The sequence below is a fragment of the Sebastes umbrosus genome, chromosome 17 (assembly GCF_015220745.1).
Source record: "Sebastes umbrosus isolate fSebUmb1 chromosome 17, fSebUmb1.pri, whole genome shotgun sequence".
NCBI classification, from domain to species: domain Eukaryota; kingdom Metazoa; phylum Chordata; class Actinopteri; order Perciformes; family Sebastidae; genus Sebastes; species Sebastes umbrosus.
In genome coordinates, this window is record NC_051285.1 from 30,109,046 (window position 1) to 30,126,905 (window position 17,860).

A 17,860-nucleotide genomic window follows, 5' to 3' on the forward strand; every position below is an offset into this window, starting at 1 on the left:
GATGAAGGTAACTCAGTTTATAGTCTAAGTATATAGTATATCAGTCTAATGCAGTGAGGGCCAAAGAGACAATGTACTACGGAGTATTAGGGACACATTGAGGGAACACACATCTGAGATTTACACAATAAAGTCACAATATTACGATAATAGTCATAACTTAACGAGAAAAAAAGGAAACATGTAAAATCAGTACTTTATAATATCATGACTTTATTCTTGAAATCTCTTTTTGTTTCCTCAATGTGGCCCTAATACTCCGTCGTACCGTCGTACCATAGACCTACAACAATGATAAATGAAAATGAAAATGTAAACAAAGAAAGCAGTTATTCATTTCCATGTTTAAAGATCCTCAGGGAGCCGCTGGAGAGGAGCTGAAGAGACGCTGGAGAGGAGCTGAAGAGCTGCAGGTTGCTGACCTCTGGTCTAGATGTTCTAAAGTCTGTAAACAGAGCCATGAGGAGGAGCAGAAGTCTCTCAGAACACTTGAATCACAATATGCTGAAAGGTTATTATGGGATGTTTCGCCCAATGATGCCAGAAACCTGTTGCTCACTAAAGCTTTAACACATCATGACACTCCAAACGGGGTCATGTGACCCATAAAATGCTAATTACATTGTGTGTGTGTGTGTGTGTTTGCATAACATGTGAGGTCAAACCGTGTGCTCAAAGTTCAAACGCCGGTATGAGGAGAGGCTGACTGAACATCTGTGAGCGTATTCATCACACCGATCACCATGACAACGGGTGACAAGTGTTAGCTGTGTCTGGCCTCCATGTGAATAAACAAAGAGAGGATCTCATTACCGCTCTGATCTGAGCACGAGGGGAGTTTTAAAACACTTCTTCTGTGTGTTCCCGTGCACATCGACTCTGATGATGGAGCATGTTGAGGTGTTGTTGTCAGGGAATGAGCTTGTAGTTTCTGGAGGCCTCATAATAACGATGAAGTGCGCGTTGTGGGCCCGGCGAGGCCTCGGCCTCCGGTTGAGTCACGGCGACCCGGTGTGCAGCGCTCTCTTCCTCCCGGCCTCACGCTGAGGTCAGGAAATCAAAGAGGAGCCACAGACAAACAGCTGATTGTCAAGTTTCACACCTTGACCTCAGCTTAAACTCTCTTAGACTGCCGCCTTTATGTTCGCCGCCGCTGCAGCGAGCGGGAGGAAATCAAAGAGGTTACTGTCGGTTCAGCCTCGATAAGAATCTTGAAATGGAGAAGTTCACGGAGGGGGAAAGGTCAGCGGGAGTTTAACCAGAGTGCAGTCAGTCATGGGGAGTATTAAATAAAAAGGGGAAGTCAGGGCTGAGGAGCTGCGCTGCCATTTTAAAAGTGCACCGCAGACAAAAAGCCGTCTGTTCGCTCGCTGGACTTCATACTGGAGCTCGCTGCGAGGGGGGGGGCATGAACTCATCTTCACCTTTAGGAGGGCTCACGCTACACGGCAGCTCTCCTCAAGTCAAGAAAGAACATCACCAAATGGACAACTCTCTACAGCAGATGAAGTATTGACTGAGCAGAGACGGGTTCTTTCCATCCTCGAGCATTCAGCGTACATCTGGTGACCTCCGAGTGTCCTCCCTCCTTTCACAGCCTTTCCTGTCTTTGTTAACACTCAGCTGTAGAAGAACAGCAGCCAACTGAGGAGGCAAATACAGGACATCCTCTCTCTCCACTTTAATAGGATCTCTGATTACACAACAGCGCTCGTTGGCTTTGATGTCCTCCTTTAAATCAGAATATTCTTCATCGTGAGGCGACGTACGGAGCCGTCACTGAAGACTCTTCACATTTATAACCCTGTTAATAAATGTTTTAATTAAACTGTAGTGTTGCATTCACACCAAGTGAAGTCACAGATACATCACGAAACCAAACGCCGTCCTGTCCGAGTTCATAACGTCACCCGGCGGCGAGCTGTCTTCACACACAGCGTCATCACACTGACTCTACTGAGGTATGAACCCAGAATAAACTGTGATTTAATATCAATAAACATCAAAATGATGCCGAAATAACTACATAATGATGCTGATTAGTTAAAAAGTGTGAATTCATGCTTCGTCAGGTCCGTTACCATGACGACAAGCAGACGACTTTTTAAAATGCTTGTTTTCTGAATGGAGTCTGGTTGGATCAGTGCCAGGCTCTGCAGCTGCTCCATCAACACTCAACATGACGTCATCTAGAGGCGTAAACATACGGCAGCAGCGACGTTGTTGTAAACGGATCAAAAGTGAAGCTGAACTAACGACATAATACTTTAATTAATACGGAGATGATGGACTATCGCAGCTCTGAGTGACCACAGACGAGATTTATTTATCCCCCATTTCTGACTCAACGACGTCAGCGAGGACGATCTCAACGCTGACGCGACACAGCGTCACGCAAATTTCTCGCTCAAGTTGAAATATTTCAGATACGCGAATGATGTGAATTTCGTACGTAAAGTATTTTTCTCTCTCGGAGTGAACGCGTCAAAGTGACCCGTCACATGAATTAAAACATGACCTTTGAACAAGAGAATATAATTAAACACATTAGGGATGCACCGATACCGGTATCTGATAGACACAGTACCGGGTCCGATAATGTGCTCATGTACTCGTACTCGCAAAACGGCTCCAATACAACGGCACCGATACCACTTTACGTTGGTGCGCACGACCCCGCTGGGCTGGGATCCCACCTCAGATGGCGCGCCAGCCCTCACTTTCATTGCGCCACGGGGTTTTGCTTGAACCCTCTGACTCTCGTGTGCGTTAGACTCCTTGGTCCGTGTTTCAAGACGGGTCGGGTGGGTTGCTGACATCGCCGCAGACCCCTGCCGCCTTTTATGTGTGCCGTGGCACAACGCAGTCGGGGCACACTAAGGACAGTCCGCCCCGGTCGACAGTCGCACCGCAGGGGGCCCCGTCGCGGTGCGGCGAGGTCCGGGCGGGGAGCGCTGTAAAGCTGCGAACCACCTTTGCCCCGAACCTTTCCAAGCCGACCTAGAGCCGGTCGCAACACCCTCCAGCTGAGCTGTTAACGAGGGTCTTTAGACACAGAGAAGTACTCGTATCGGTACAAGGTATCGGAGAGTACCCAAATGTAAGTACTTGTACTCGGTCTGAAACAAAGTGGTATCGGTGCATTCCTAAAACACATGTATTAGAAATCTAAATGTGCTAATGTGTAATAATAATAATAAACTGGCCCACAGCTAAAGCACACTTCTGAACGTCCAGCTAGACAAAGAGGAACACATCCGTCCTAGGTCATGCATTTTAGTACTTTATTTTTGAGATCAGTGCAAATGAACACCAAAAATGAAAACATAAAAAAATGAAATAATGTTTCAGGTCTTCACATGAAAAAATGAAACATCTTTTTTATATATATATATATATATATTTATATATATTTTGCTGCTACAAATGTATTTCTCAGATGCAGATCTATGATTGTACGTCAATCCCCCCCGAGCCCTCTCACGGAGCTCCGTCGTTAACCGGTAGCAGAAAAAGAAAAATCACAAAAATATTCAATGCACGTTTATTTTTCACACATTTTAATCAACTTGCTGGACAGCCGGTGGTTATTACGGGACTGTTCGTATTCTAAACGGACCTCTCTCTGTGATAAAAAAAGACCTATTTTAAGACTTGACATTTCCCCCGTCACCAGTAGGGATACACAGGTAGTTCCCATGCGTCTGCATGCAACAGGCAGCAGTGAGGAGAGTCAGACATTATTACACAACACAGCGCAGGATAGATTATCATTTTACCACATAGAGACACATGCAAAGAACAAACCAACCAAAAAAAGAGATGGGCATAGCATCCTCTGCCTTTGTATGTACACTGGTACGCATATAATTCATATTTACATATCAGGGCATTAAAAACTAGGGTAATATCTTTTTCTTAAACATTACAAAATAGTCATCTTTCATACTGAAAGTACTATTTACACAAATATATTTAACCATTGTGAAAATGTATTAATAATCGAAGAGACGTACTTCATAGGTATATGTATTAAAAAAGATCACGAGACTAACTGGATGAAGCAGTGTGTGACGTCAACCGAAGAGAATACAGTACAATCAAAAACAAGGAGCTAGATAGATCAGATACATCCCTCCAGAGGTTCTCACATCCAGCTGCTTTAAAACAAACATGTACCCGTGGTCTTCTCTTAATTATCATGCAATTCTTTTGACATTTTATGAGTTAAGAGGCTGCCACAAAAAGAAAGAGATGTCCATAAACCACGACAGTTAAGAAATGATGAAGAAAAAGAATCACAGAATTCTCAACAGATAACAATACTGACATTTCTGTTTATCACATGCCGTTAAATCATTCTGGAAAAGGACACCGAGGACTTCGATAGTGCAAACTCGAGGTGCTTCCTTTAGATGAAATGAAAAGTAAAAAAGCCATGTGCTTCACACGTTATGTTCGAGTGTGCATGAAGAGAAGTGGTGGTGGTGGTGGTGTGGGGGTTTACCCGGAGGGTGGTGAGACAAAGTTTCTCAGCCTTTTAAACTGTTGCTCTAGAAACCTGTTTACACACAACTGTCAGCACCGCATGCTCTCCGCTGACCCATCTGCTCAAACTGCACAACCTGCAAACATCAGCGTCGCCCTGAATCTGCTGTCGGGTATATATATAGATATATATCGCCCTTAAAGTTCACCTCAAATAAAAGCAATGAATTGGGACTATTAAAGGGACTGTTTGTATCTTCTTACACGTCGGTGTCTCATGCGCGCTCGCGTGCGTCTACGCTGTTCAACACAAACTCCAGTGAAGCACCAAAACCTCTTGGTTGTATCTAGTGAAGCTGTTAAACAGTGTTGGCCGCGGTCGGAGGACGCGGAGGAGACCGTAGCTTTGGTCTCCAGGACCGGAGTCTCTGCTGTACAGAGTGATATTGTGGTTTTAGCTGACGTGTGTCGTCTTACTGTGTTTATGTCTATGTAGAACGAGCACAAGCTCCAGCAACAGGACGCTGACTTTAGTTGACTTAACGGCTGAAGCTGTTAACAACACATTTGTGATTCTTACAAATAGTCCCTTTAACCCTCCGTTAAACGTCTCCTCCCTCCCCCGGTCACTAACGTCCCGGTAGGATCCTCACTGATGCTGCTGCAGTGTGAATATTGTTTTCAAGGTCCTCCTTCCGATGGATTAATCATGTGCGTTGTTGTAAATAGAGCGCCGTGTGTCTGCCCTACAGTGACTTTATTCTGGATCTTATCCAGTATTGATGGGACTCTGTCTTATCCCAAAGAGAAAATAAATAAATGTTCCTCTGAACTGAGCGCTAACATTTTTGGAGTCATCAATAATAAATGTTGCCTGAAATGTTCTTTCTAAATGTTTTATGGTGAGGCAACAACGGGGACACGGAGCAGTGATATGTGTACAAAGAAGAGACCAAATTGTGAAGGAGGACTAAATGAACTGTGTGTAGAGCATGATGATATCGCTGATGACGAAGGTTAGATTAGTGACAGTTTGGCTGAATCGTTTCGCTAAGAGATCCACCTGTTCGGTATCATCACATGACCTCACGGTTTAAAATCTGTACTTGCTCTATTCCGCTACAAAAAACATGTTTGCATTCTTTATTCGTCCCATCGAACCACTTTTGGCGAGTCATTAAAAAAACGGGGGCAAAAAGAGTCAATGAATCAGATTCCACTCGGGATTGTTCTGCAGTTGATACAACTTCTACTCGTAGGATTGGCTCAGCCCGTGGCTCTCGTGGCTGTGCTTGTCATTGTGGGCGGGTGACGGCGGGACGGAGCTCAGACTGTGTTCATAAGCATGCATGTCACCGAGCGGCTCTTCTTTAACTCTGACGGCAGAGTGGGTTCCCTCCGCCTGATCCCGCACCTCCTTCCTCAGCTGGATGCTGCCCTTCTGCAGCATGTAGTACAGGATGGGGTTGGAGCGCGAGAGCCGCGGAGAGTCCAGGTTAGAGTCACAGCCCTCCTCCTCCTCCTCGTTCTCCTGACTGCTCCACCTCAAGGGGCTCTCGGGCTCCTGTTTCACCAGAGTAGGGGGGTCCCGTTTCGGAGCCACGGGCCACGGAGCCGGGTGGCGGCTCCAGGGGTTGCGGACGGGGCTTTCGCACGCAGGAGGGGCGGGCGGCGGTCGGAGATTACCCGGCAGCCCCGAGTTGAGGGAGCCGTGGGGGTGCCAGCCGGGCAGGTGGAGGAAGCTGTGATTGTGGGCGGGCTGACTGAGCATGCTGCCGTTGGCCTTGCCGTTGGCCTGCAGGACAGAAGGACTGGGCGTCCCCCGGGGCTGCTGGGACAGCTCCTTCAGGCAGTTGTCTGAGAGCAGCAGCTGTTTGAGCACGTTGAAGCCCCGGCTCTCTCTGGTGAGGGGTTCGCTGGGCGGCGGAGCTTCCTCTTCCTTCACACTCCTCCGCTGCTCAGGCTCCTCCTGAACGGCAGAAGGTGCGTAAAAGTTCATGTCTCCGCCGCCGCCGCCGCCGTCTCCGCCTCTCGGAGAGCCGGTGTGATTGAAAGCGTCGGTCCGATCGGAGCAGAGGCGTCTCTTCTTAGGACCGGGACTGGCATAGTCCCTGTGCTCCTCTTTAACCTGCCGGGGCTGCGGCTCGGCCTGCAGAGCGGAGCTGGTGTAGTAGGTAGCAGTCTGTTGTTTCAGCAGCTGGCTGAGGAGGCCGTATTTGGCGATGACCTCTGCAGGCCGCGGTTCTGTTTTTAAGTCCTGCTGCGAGTCCGAGAGCGGACTGTTCTTCTCGTAGCCGGCAGGTCTCTTTCTGACACTCGGCTCCTCGGACACGGCCGAGGACGGCCCGACCGCCTCCTCCATGAACTCAGTTTTGACCTTTACATCCAGAGGGGGCCCGTTGGAGCTGTCGCAGATGATGGAGGCGCCGGGGCTCTTCTCGTAGCACCCCCCCGCGACCTCCGCACTCCTCCTGCCGCTGCCGCCGCCGCCGGGCCGTTCTTTGCGGCCGACGGTAGCGGTGGTCGAGCCAGTTCCCAGAAGGAGCTGCAGCACGGTGCGCTTCTCTAGAAGGTTCTCGATCTGCGGAGAGGCGTCCTTCTGACTGAACGGCGTGCCGCTGCCCGAGGGCCCGTCGGAGAGTGGAGTGGTGCTGGTCCTGTGGATCGGAGCATTGAGCCTTTCCAAGAGGGCGAGGGGCCGGCTGGCGTCCAGCTCCAGACCCAGGCCTTTGCTGGGGGGGATGGGAGGAGAGGAGGACGCTGTGCCACACTGAGCCAGATTCTGTAACAGTTTACTGGCGCTGAAGGCCGGCTCTGAAGCCTTCTCAGCAGGGAAGGGTTTAGACTTACACAAATCCAGCGGGCTGGACTGGATGTTGGGGGAGGGGTAGGAGTACGGGGATAGTGCACCGCCAGGCTCACGGCTCAGAGAGTAGAGGGGCTGGGCCGGGGCACAGGGTCTGTCTGTGGGGCTGTTTGTCCTGCTCTCCTCCCAGGGCACCAGGCCCTTTGGCTGGCCCCGAGACATGGTGGCCATGGTGATGTCCAGAGGTGACTCCTGGTTAACTACGCTCTTATTAACCATCTCATTATTCCTACGCTCAAGAAGGAGCTGCATCAGCGTGACCTTAGAGTGTGGCTTCAGGTCGGGGCTCATGTCGGGCTCCTTGTTCTTGCACACCTTGGACCCGGACGGCTCTGGCTTCCACTTGTTTAGTAAAGACTCTGTTAGCTTGTCCAGGGAGGAGGTAGAGAGAGAGGAGGAGGAGGAGGAAGAGATAGCGGTGGAGACAGAGGAGACGGCAGTAGAGGACGGGGAGAAGGAGATGGAGGGGTGAGCAGAAGCTTGAGGAGAGAATGCAGCAGCTGGGGTGGAGGAGAACATGGTGGTGGAGGAAGAGAGGGTGGAGGTGGAAGAGGAGAAGGAGGAGAAGGAGGAAGAGGGGGTGGTAGTCTTAGGCCCGGTGTCTTGTGTACTGGCCCGGCCTCTCATGGAGAGGTCGATGGGAGAGCAGCTGGAGTAGGAACTCTCTGCGTCGCTGCTGTCCTTGGTCAGGCTCCTCTCCTGGACGGAGCACTCGCTGTCCGACGTGACGGAAGACGAGCCGCTGGGCGGCAGGACGCCGCAGCTGTCCTCCAGGTGGCCGTTCTTAGTCAGCTGCTTCTGGTTGTTGTGGTTGTTGAGGAGCAGCAGCAGCAAGCTGCTGCATGTCTGCGGGGGACGAGTCGGACGGGAGTCGAAGCCTCGCTTCTCCCTCGGCGGCGGCGGCGGTTGGCTGTGGGAGGGGTTGGGAGCATGGGGGGGAGTCGGGGGGGAGATCTGGCCGTGGCCACGCAGCAGAGACGGGCTCTGTGGACTGGACAGCGCCGTCCGAGGGAGTGTTGTTGTCAGCGTGGGTGTTGTTGTCATCCCGTTTTGGGTTGTTAAGGAGCTTAGTGTGTCTGGGGCTCCGGGCAGAGCCCCTCCCACGCTGGGCGGCCTGGTGTCCGGGCCGTACTGCTGGCTGGCCATGGCGGCGAGTCTCTCGCTGGCAGAGCGTCCGGAGAGCTGGGCTTTGAGTGCGTGCTCTCTGGAGTACTGCTGCAGGTGGGCTTCGCTGGACAGCAGCAGGGCCAGCTGACTGCAGGCCACGCTGGGTTTGGGTGAAGGCGCCGGGCTCGAACGGATTTTCACCATGTTGGCGACGGCCTTCAGACGCTCTGCGCAGGACACCGCCTCGGCGGTGGCGGGCGCGACAGAAGGAGGCGTGGCGCTGTGTGCTGAGCGAGGTGATTCCGGGGGTCTGTCCTGACTGTGTCCTCGCCGGCTGTACGGCGTGTTGCTGTGATTCTGAAGCTTGCTCTTCCTCATGAGGCCCTTCAGGCGGCTGGAGGCCGTCCCGTACACAGGAAGGGGCTCTTTGTCGGCGGGCGGCGCCTTGGAGGGGGAGGAGCACTCACTGGGGGGTTTGTTAGAGTGCTGAGACATGGCCACACTCTGAAGCCGGGAGCTGAATGACTGAAGCAGCGAAGCTAACAGGGTGCTCTCCCCGGCGTGAGGAGATCCCTCTAGCGCTCCGTTCTGCAGGCCCCCCCCCTGTCCGTTCAGCTCCATCGGGGGCGAACTCATCCGCTGGGTCCCCGGGTCATTCCAGGCTCCGGAGCGCAGCAGGCGGGCCTTCTTCAGGTGCTGCGAGGAGCCCAACGTGGGCCCGTTGGTTCCGGCTTTGGGAGCCGTGGGGCCGTGGTTGGGCCGTTGGAAAGGCCCCCCCGCCTTGTCGCCCTGCTCCTGGTTGCTGTGGGCGGCCTCGGACCTCCCGCTCGCCGTGGCCCCGGGCCCGGCTACCACTGGATGCATCAGTAAACCTTCCAGATAAGTTAGAACAGCTGAATCCTTGTGTGTCTCAGGGCCAGGCTCCTCCCCATGAGTCATGTTCAATACTAGGATCCCCTTGTATGGTTCAGCACTGCTACAGGGAAACTAGTGTCCACTAGGTCATCTGGCTGACTGCGGCACGCCGTCCTTAACACCAGAAACAAAGCAGGCGACTGCACAGAGCGTCTGCAGCGGGCCGGAGGACGGACCGCCAGCCAGATGTGATCCCTCTCACAGTCAGCACCGTGGTGACACGGCGACCGTGGCCGGAGGCAGTCTGGGGCAGGTGGGCCTCCCAGGCATCGTTGTGTGTGTGTGTGTGTGTGTGCCTTTAAACACCGTAGGATCCCAGAAGGCCCGGCTCCGGGCTTATGTGAGCAGCGGCGAGCGAGGAGTCAGCGGGATTTCACCGCAGAGATGTTGACACATTCCGTGGCGGTGGATGTTTGGGATGTCTGTCCTGAGGCCTGGCTGTGGTTCTGTCAGTGGCGCCTTTCAGCTTTGCAGATCTCACATGGGGGACCTATGAGAGAGAGAAGAGGGAGGGATGGAGGGAGGGAGGAGAAGAAGAGAAGAGGAGGAACTGTGTGAGAAGCAGGGATTTTTTGCACAGCACTATATCACATTCATTTCACCACCTTGTCTGCCATCTCTGTTACTTAGCAACATTTCAGATTGACTGCACACGGCTCCGTCTCCTCTCTGCTCTCTACCACCCCCCTCGCCGCCGCCGCCGCCGCCACCGCCGCCACTGAGCACACCAACACATGTAGATTAGGCCTGATTGGATCCAAATTGAAAATGCGAGCCCACTACCTTGAAAACATTCAGGTCTTGAGCTGTAAGCCCCCTCACAGCGCCGCCTTTCACAAGTGAAGGAGCCTTGTGAGAGCTGTGAATAATTTTCTTATGCAGCTTGTCATTTCAGTGGATTATCCCCCCCCACACCACCACCACCTCCACCCCAACACCACCTCCTGCTCCTTATGCACTTCAGCAGCATCTCACACGACGCAACCCTCGGTCCACACAAAGCCTCCCACCCACTCGCCCAGAGGAAGCATTAAAAACGCATACCGAGACACAACCAAGAAGATGTGCATGAAGACGTGCATACATGTGCATGTGCATGTGCATGCATACTCTGACACAGATTAGAAGTGTCTGGTGGCTCCTCAGTCTCACCGCTGCATTGTGTTTATTAACATCTGGCCAGCTGTGAAGCGTACAGTAGCTCTTTGAGGTGCTTTTATATCTCAGACGAGAGAAAGACGTGAAGCGGAACAAAGGCAGCGGAGAATCACAGCGAGGATAAAGCTAACAGACAAGCTGTACTCCACTGTGTGTGTGTGTGTGTGTGTGTGTGTGTGTGTGTGTGTGTGTGTGTGTGTGTGTGTGTGCACGTGTATTGAGGGGTGGGGGGGGGTGGCTTAAGGATCAGGTGCACCTGTCACACCACACCACTGTCAGGAGGGCAGAGTCAGTGACACCGGGGGTGAGCGTTGTGCCAGTTGCCATGACAGAGTCAGCGGCGCTGCCCTGCGAGCCCTCTGCTCTGAACCCTGTCAGCGTGGTTTCCGTGGATACGGGACACCTCCGACAGTCCTGGCCGCATCCCATAAAGGTTAATTAATACAGAGTTTCCACCTCGCCTCAGCTGCTGTCCGTGTCCTTTCCCCCGATGCCTTCCTCACCTTTGGTGTCCGCTGAGTGGACCGACATGGCGGGTCACACGGCGGGACAGCAGCCCCTTGATTATGACGAAAGGCCACGGCAACCGCCGCCGCCAACGCCAGCCCTAAATACTTCACCGAGAGCAGCGGCGAGGGCCAAAAACAACAAGGCAGCGGGCTTCTAATCAGGCTGAGATCCATCCCCGGGGCCAAGGTCCACAGGTTGTCATGACAGCGAGGGCGACGAAGTGGCCCTTTTAAATGCCACCTTGAAAATGAGCCGGGATTACGAGCTGGATTTAAGTTGATCAGCGCCGCAATTACGTCTGAGTAGCGCCAGGAAAACAATCAGGTTGTGCAATGTTAAAGACGGAGGCGGCGGCGGCGCGACGTATAGCCTTGAATCATTTCACCCGATTGACCCATCGGCGTCAATTACAGTTCAAGGCAATTTTAAAGCGGATGACCTAAATCTGACAACAACAAAAGCCAACCTGGTCACGCCGGGCCATCTGACGTCTGCTGTCATGCTAATCTTAGATGCTCGGGATTAGGGGCTATTTTTCCCGCCAGTGAGCTTAGTGCAATTCTAATAGCATGCCCTGTAACACCACGTTTGATCAGCACGGTAAACACGTACACATGTTTACCTCAGTCAGTCATATGCTGCGGTACCTCAGCCAGTTAGTGGGAGAAACACTGACACGGCTTCAACATGGGACATTCTGCTAATCTCTCTGCTGCCGGCAGTGAACCTTTGGAATTACAGTTGACCTTGTCTGTGTTTTTGCCGAAAGGAAACTTCAACCCGGAGACACAGGATGACACCGTGTTGGTTTCTATACAGCAGAGCTGCTATCTCACATGAAATAAGTCTTTAAACAAAGTGAGGACCTTCAGGCTCTGGAGAGACGGGGGATGACGGAGCCGGTGTCAAAAAAGCCCCGCTACACCAAGGGCAAGAAAAAAGATGTTCTCCTCGGTGACAGAGACTCTGTTAACAAATAAATGACCTTAATATGGGAACGCCGTCCTCTGAGCGGAGCCCCTAAAGCACAGCGCCCTCCTCCCCTCGCTCTGATGTGTGCATTACTATTACGTTATCTCCCCTGGTGTATACATTGAAAATGACCTTACACATCTGTTAACATGTCATCTCATTGGTGGTGGCACCCCAAAAGCCTGACCTCCCCCACCGTCCCCACCGTGGGACACCACAGCACCGACGAGCTGCTCGACGGGTTCGGTGGTGATTATCCATTATCCTTGACAATGTCAGCCAATGACAGAGCAGGCAGCGGTCTAAAGTGATTTTTACCCCTACAGTTGGCCACGTACATGAGAGAGGGAGGGCAAGTGATGAGGGAGGGGGGAAAGCTTCATCATCCCCCGGCTGGTCGGGCTCTTCGTCTACCGCTCTCTCTCTCATGCTTAAAAGACGGCGGGAACGGGAAAGGTCACGGCGCTCTGAGCTACACGGAATCACCGGGAGGCCGACGGAAAGATGTGCCGATGCAGATGTCACGGATTAGATCTCAATATGTGACCTTCATTCCCTCCGTTGACCTCCGCAGCCGCGGACGCACTTCCTCTGGTTTTATCTTTAAAAAAAGAAGTGACTTCCTGAATGACCTTCATTGTCTGGAATGATAATCCAGTTAAGCCCTTTAAAATGTATGAGACCAAACAAAAGAATTAAAAAGGGGAAGAGCCAACGGAGTGGCAGTTAAAGTCAAGGTCATTCACTCCGCCAAGGCTTTTCCACTTGACGCAACAGCTGGTGTCCATGCGAAGCTCTGGGCGTTAATAAAAAGTGACAATGCTGCCCGAGCGGTGTGTATTACTAATGTCTGACACCCGGCTGGCAGATGTGTTCTCCCTGCATTAAAGGGGAGTCAAGGTTAAAGGAATTTAAAAAGGAGAGGCGATGCCTAAACACTATTATATCATGTAATCTGCAGCCCGGCTCCGCTGCACATACTCAACGGGGGAGCTCACTTACACATGCGGCGTGACCGCTATTTGTAAATCCAATATGGCCTGACATGATTAAATAAGACAAAAACATAAGCTACCTGACCAAACGCGCCGGTTCCGAGCCGTTCCTCGAGTGAACGAGTGCACCGGAGGAAAAGTGGAATTAAAAGCTCTTGTTCACCTTGAGAGAGAGAGGAGAGGTAAACAAGAGAACGACATGCTCCCGAACAGCAGGAGAGCTCCGGCAAGGAAAGCTTTCTGCAGATAAGTCAATCAGGACAAAATAACAATGAAACGCAATACGCAGACACGCCGCACGCCCACACACACAACCAGAACTAGGGCACTCTGACCCACTTCCAAGGATGCATTGACCAAACAAGTCATGCATAGCGCACATGCCTCCGTGTGCACACAGAAACCCTGTGGTGGAAATGTGATACACGGATGCTGAGAAGTCAGACCTCTCGTGCTAAGAAGCACGGGGATCCATCAGGAGAGAGATCATCCTCCTGGATGTGATGGCTGAACAGTTTGAACAGTTCAGGCTCAGACAAAACGGGACCGGAGCGCCAGAGATCTCGGCCCTGCATCTGGCCGAGGATGAGGAGCGCGGGGGCGGGTTTTAACTTCATCTGTACTCATCAGTACAAAGAGTTGTTGGGGGTCGAGAGAGACGGAGCACACTGATGAGTCATCTAAGCGGTTCAGAGCCCAGCTGACTGGAGGAGGAGGACTGATATCACTGCTCCGTATCTCAGATAGAGCCCTGACTCTACATGCCCCGGCTGCACAAATGTTTGTGTCCATAGTAAATATTTGTGTGCCATTTGGAAGACCCACCCAAGGGCCGTTTCCTGAGTGGCTGAGAATTAGTGCACCAATTAAACACACACACACACATTCCTTGTTAATGAGCCGTGAACGCCATCAATCTATACCTCGTTCATTTCTATCGGGCTCCGAGGTAATCTTCTGCTTACATCGCCCGTCCAAAGCGGTGCTCATTTCCCCCCCGAAACAACACACATTTTCCATTTTGTAAACACCGGTGCTGGAAACGGGAACAGATGATTGCCCCGTGGCCCGGCACGCCAAACAGGCAGCGCCGTGCTCTTCAGACAGACTGCAGCGGTGATGGTGAAGGGGAAATGGGCCACTTTGCAATTGAGATCAAATGTCCCGCTGCCAGGCTGCCCTGAAAGCTGGATGAAACCAGCTACAAAAAGAAAACCTTGGCCTTTAATGAATCATTTCCATAATATCCTTGGCATCGGCCCGGAGAAGGCGATCGCCGTGAGTCAGCAAGATGTCTGCCTTCATTGGGTTAAAAGACTGCTGCTTGCTTTGTGAGTAATTGGGGATGGGTGGGAGGAAGATGGTGTGTGACAGAAAGAGAAGAGGACAGAACTCTGCTATCATTCTGCCTTTTCATAATGCTCCCATTGACCTACTTTCTCTTTTTGAAATCATCCTAATGCTCTGAGTGAGGCTGGAGAGTCCTACGGTACCGCGGCGTTGTGGAGGGACGTTCCACCGTTACGCCGTTCCGAGTTACACATTAAAGGAATCCTTTAAATCTATTAAGATGCATTTAACCCAATAGAACAATTATGTTTAACCTTTTCTGAGGAAATCTCCCTCAGCAGCACCGATCCAGTTGGCGGGGAAGAGCCAAGCACACGCCAAACAACAGGAGACTTCAATAAGATTAGTCTACACCTGAACCTGATACCATGACGACATGACGCCATGACGCCATGACGCCCAGCGCTCACAGAGCAACATCATAACCAACACAAACAGCTTCCCTCAGTCCAGAGGTCTGTACTACGAAGCCAGTTCAACATCTCTAGGGTATCTTCTGGTTATCTGCCTTCACTAACTCTAACAACCAAGATCCCACTAAGCGGTCTTACGACGCTGGTTATCAACTCAGTAAATCAACCCAGAGCTTCTCAGTCTGGCTGTGAGCGCGTTCACATGAACAGGGAGGTGTTTACAGCATCTGACCAACCACAGACATGGACACGTCTACTGTCAGCAGACAGACAGGCAGAGAGACACATTTAACAAAGGAAGAGTAAACTATATTACACAAATACAAAGAAGTTAAACACTTAATCAGATTAACAGTAACAGCTGAAGCTGCTAAATGCAGGAAGGACAGCTGGTGAAAGAAAAAACTCCAGATGTGTGAATGTGTAAATTAACAGACTTATTAATTTAACGGAACACTGAAAAGTCAGATATACTCGTCTAAATATAAATAGCTTTATTATATGTAATAGATGGGTTATACCTCATTATATTTACGAGGCGTGTTTGACTATTTGAACCTTCTCTCAGCTGCGTCCCGTCTCCGTCTCCGTCGGCGTGAAACGGACTCAAGACCAAGTATAAAAATAAACATAATTCAAAGCAGTAAACACTCCCAGTATAAATCCAGCTGTTCTTCCTGCATCTGTCAGTTTAGACTGAGTTCTCTTTAGTCTGATTATGACGGTAACTTCTTCATATGTGTGTAACATTATCATACGATCCGCTCACTGAGCTCTGATTGGTCAGTAGGAGGTGCTTTTATACGAGTTGATCTCTGATCTGGAACATAACCTGCTCCGGAGCAGGTCAGCTGTTCAGCATCAGTTACCATGGCGATCTACCTGGTAAGAAGTGAACGGCCTTCCCTGAAGGGTTAACCCTGAAGTTACCTCTATAACCTCTAAATCCTGCTTCATAGTCCAGACCTCTGGTTAATAAACCCAAACCCACCGTTAGATGCAGGCCTGTAACCGGTTATCTAACTTATCATCCAACCACACCTTCATATATCAGAGACGTGATGCAGCAACACAGTGAACTCTGACATCTAATACATTAACACATTAGTGGCGTTAAAATGAATTAAGGGTTTATTGTTGTGTTACCTTTGACAGCCCGACTTTAAACTCTGACTCTTGGAGGATTTTCAAAGGTGTCCCTTGACCTCTGATCTCTGACCTTAATAACAATGGGTTCTATGGATACCCACGAGCATATTGTTTTATGCTAAATGCAGTACCTGTGAGGGTTTCTGGATCAATATCTGTTATTGTTTTGTGTCTTTAATTGATTTACAATAATAAATATATACATACATTTACATAAAGCAGCATATTAGTCCTCTCCCATGTTGATAAGAGGATTAAATACTGGACTAATCTCCTTTAAGGTTCATTTAGAACAGATAAAACAATGTGAGATTAACTATTTTAATCGATTGATAGAAAAAATATGTAAAAAAAAGAAGAAGTGGAGTGTAAGAATGTATTAAATACACATTATGAGATGAGATAGAGTCGTCTACAAACCCTCTCTTCACATGCTAAAAGTCCTGTTCTTGAAGTGATCACCACCTGAACAGGAGATAAACCCACATCTTCTAGACATCAGGGCAGAACCCACCTCCTCCTCATATCTGAGTGTTAACACACAGCGGTGTGAACTGCTTCCTACAGACAGTACAGCAGCGTGTTACTATAGAGCTCTACAGCAGAGAGGAGGTGAGGCCCCGGCTGAGCTGCTCTGGTCAGCAACTCATTACTACAACATGTGACCTCTGACCTCTACATGACGACCTCTCCAGATAGTCTACAGCGGCCTCGTTACACTGGGCAGAGAAGAAATACTAGTGGAATAAACCACTTCAATGGATTTTATCACTTCTACAACTTCATTTAGCCAAAGAGACGTACATCTGAGAGTTCATACAACACAAGCAAGGATCTAGGTAGGAGGGAACAAGGATCTAGGTAGGAGGGAACAAGGATCTAGGTAGGACTGACTGACTGACTGACTGACTGACTGACTGACTGACTGACTGACTGATGATGTCACAGGATTGGTCGGCTGACTGTTGGAGTCATTGGTCGTTGCTCTTTCAAAATGAAAAGGTGGAGAACAGTTCTGTGTTAATGTTTTCTGGGGAGCGTGTCAGCGGTTCAATGTCTCATTACATCGTGATGTTGTTGTGCATGTGCTGTTGTTTATGTTGGTTTAAGTTACGTTATGTTGTGCTTCGTATTTTGTTTCTGTGCATTCACACCAAGCGGCAAGCAATAACGTCACCCGGCGGCGAGCTGTATTCACATACTGTATCTGTATCTAGCAGACACACGTTGCTACTGCCGTATGAACCCAAAATAAACAGACTGTGCTGTGATTTAATCACAATAAACAGATCAAAATGATGCTGAATTAACGACATTATGATGCTGATTAGTAAAAAGACAGAATTCATGCTTTGTCAGGCCTGTTACCATGACGACAAGCAAACAACTTTTAAAACACTTGTTTTCTGAATGGAGTCTGGATGGATCAGAGCCAGGCTATGCTAACATTGTAGCTGCTCCATTAACACTCCATCTAGGAATAAATACGGCAGCAACAACGTCAGTGATGACATGAACTTTAGTGAAGTATGTTTATATTGTTCCACACCACTTATATGATGAATGCTTTAGATACACATGCTTTAATACAAAACTGAAATACTGTTATGTCATGCTGATACCTTTCACCTTGTATAAAATGTATAATATACTGACTAGTAAATGTTACCGTTTACTATTACTGGATGTCATTTGCTTCATTAGAAGTTTCAATCAAACATTAAGATATAAAACTGTTCACAAAACATAAGACATGACCTCTGACCTCTGACCTCTGACTATTGGTGGAACAATTTAGACACAAATTCACAGACTGACCAGATACGGTCCAGACTGATACTCCGTTAGACCGAGTCTTGTTTTTTGTCGTCATCATCATCATGAAGAGCCTCCTCATCAACATCAACAAGCAATAACCCTGCTAGATAACTAGATAA

General features: G+C 49.9%; 1 protein-coding gene and 1 long non-coding RNA gene across 3 annotated transcripts in view; one reads left to right on the forward strand and one right to left on the reverse strand.

Moving 5' to 3' along the window:
- The first annotated feature begins 417 nt into the window (after positions 1 to 417).
- LOC119476169 lies at positions 418 to 15,148 on the forward strand. Its single transcript, XR_005203955.1, has 3 exons — positions 418 to 427; positions 4,886 to 4,888; positions 14,893 to 15,148. It is a non-coding gene; the product is annotated as an uncharacterized LOC119476169 (long non-coding RNA).
- The window catches only part of nrip1b (nuclear receptor interacting protein 1b), a 50,758-nt gene continuing 36,426 nt past the window's right edge, over positions 3,529 to 17,860 (reverse strand). Inside the window, exons 1-2 of one of the 2 annotated variants that reach the window (XM_037749335.1) lie at positions 16,344 to 16,366; positions 3,529 to 9,866 (exon numbers count right to left, since the gene is read on the reverse strand). In XM_037749335.1, the coding sequence (XP_037605263.1) occupies positions 5,738 to 9,400 (3,663 nt within the window). In that variant the 5' untranslated portion in view covers positions 9,401 to 9,866; positions 16,344 to 16,366 and the 3' untranslated portion in view covers positions 3,529 to 5,737. Of the gene's footprint in view, positions 9,867 to 16,343; positions 16,367 to 17,860 lie in introns of those variants that run through there. The other variant, XM_037749334.1, reaches the window with a different exon arrangement.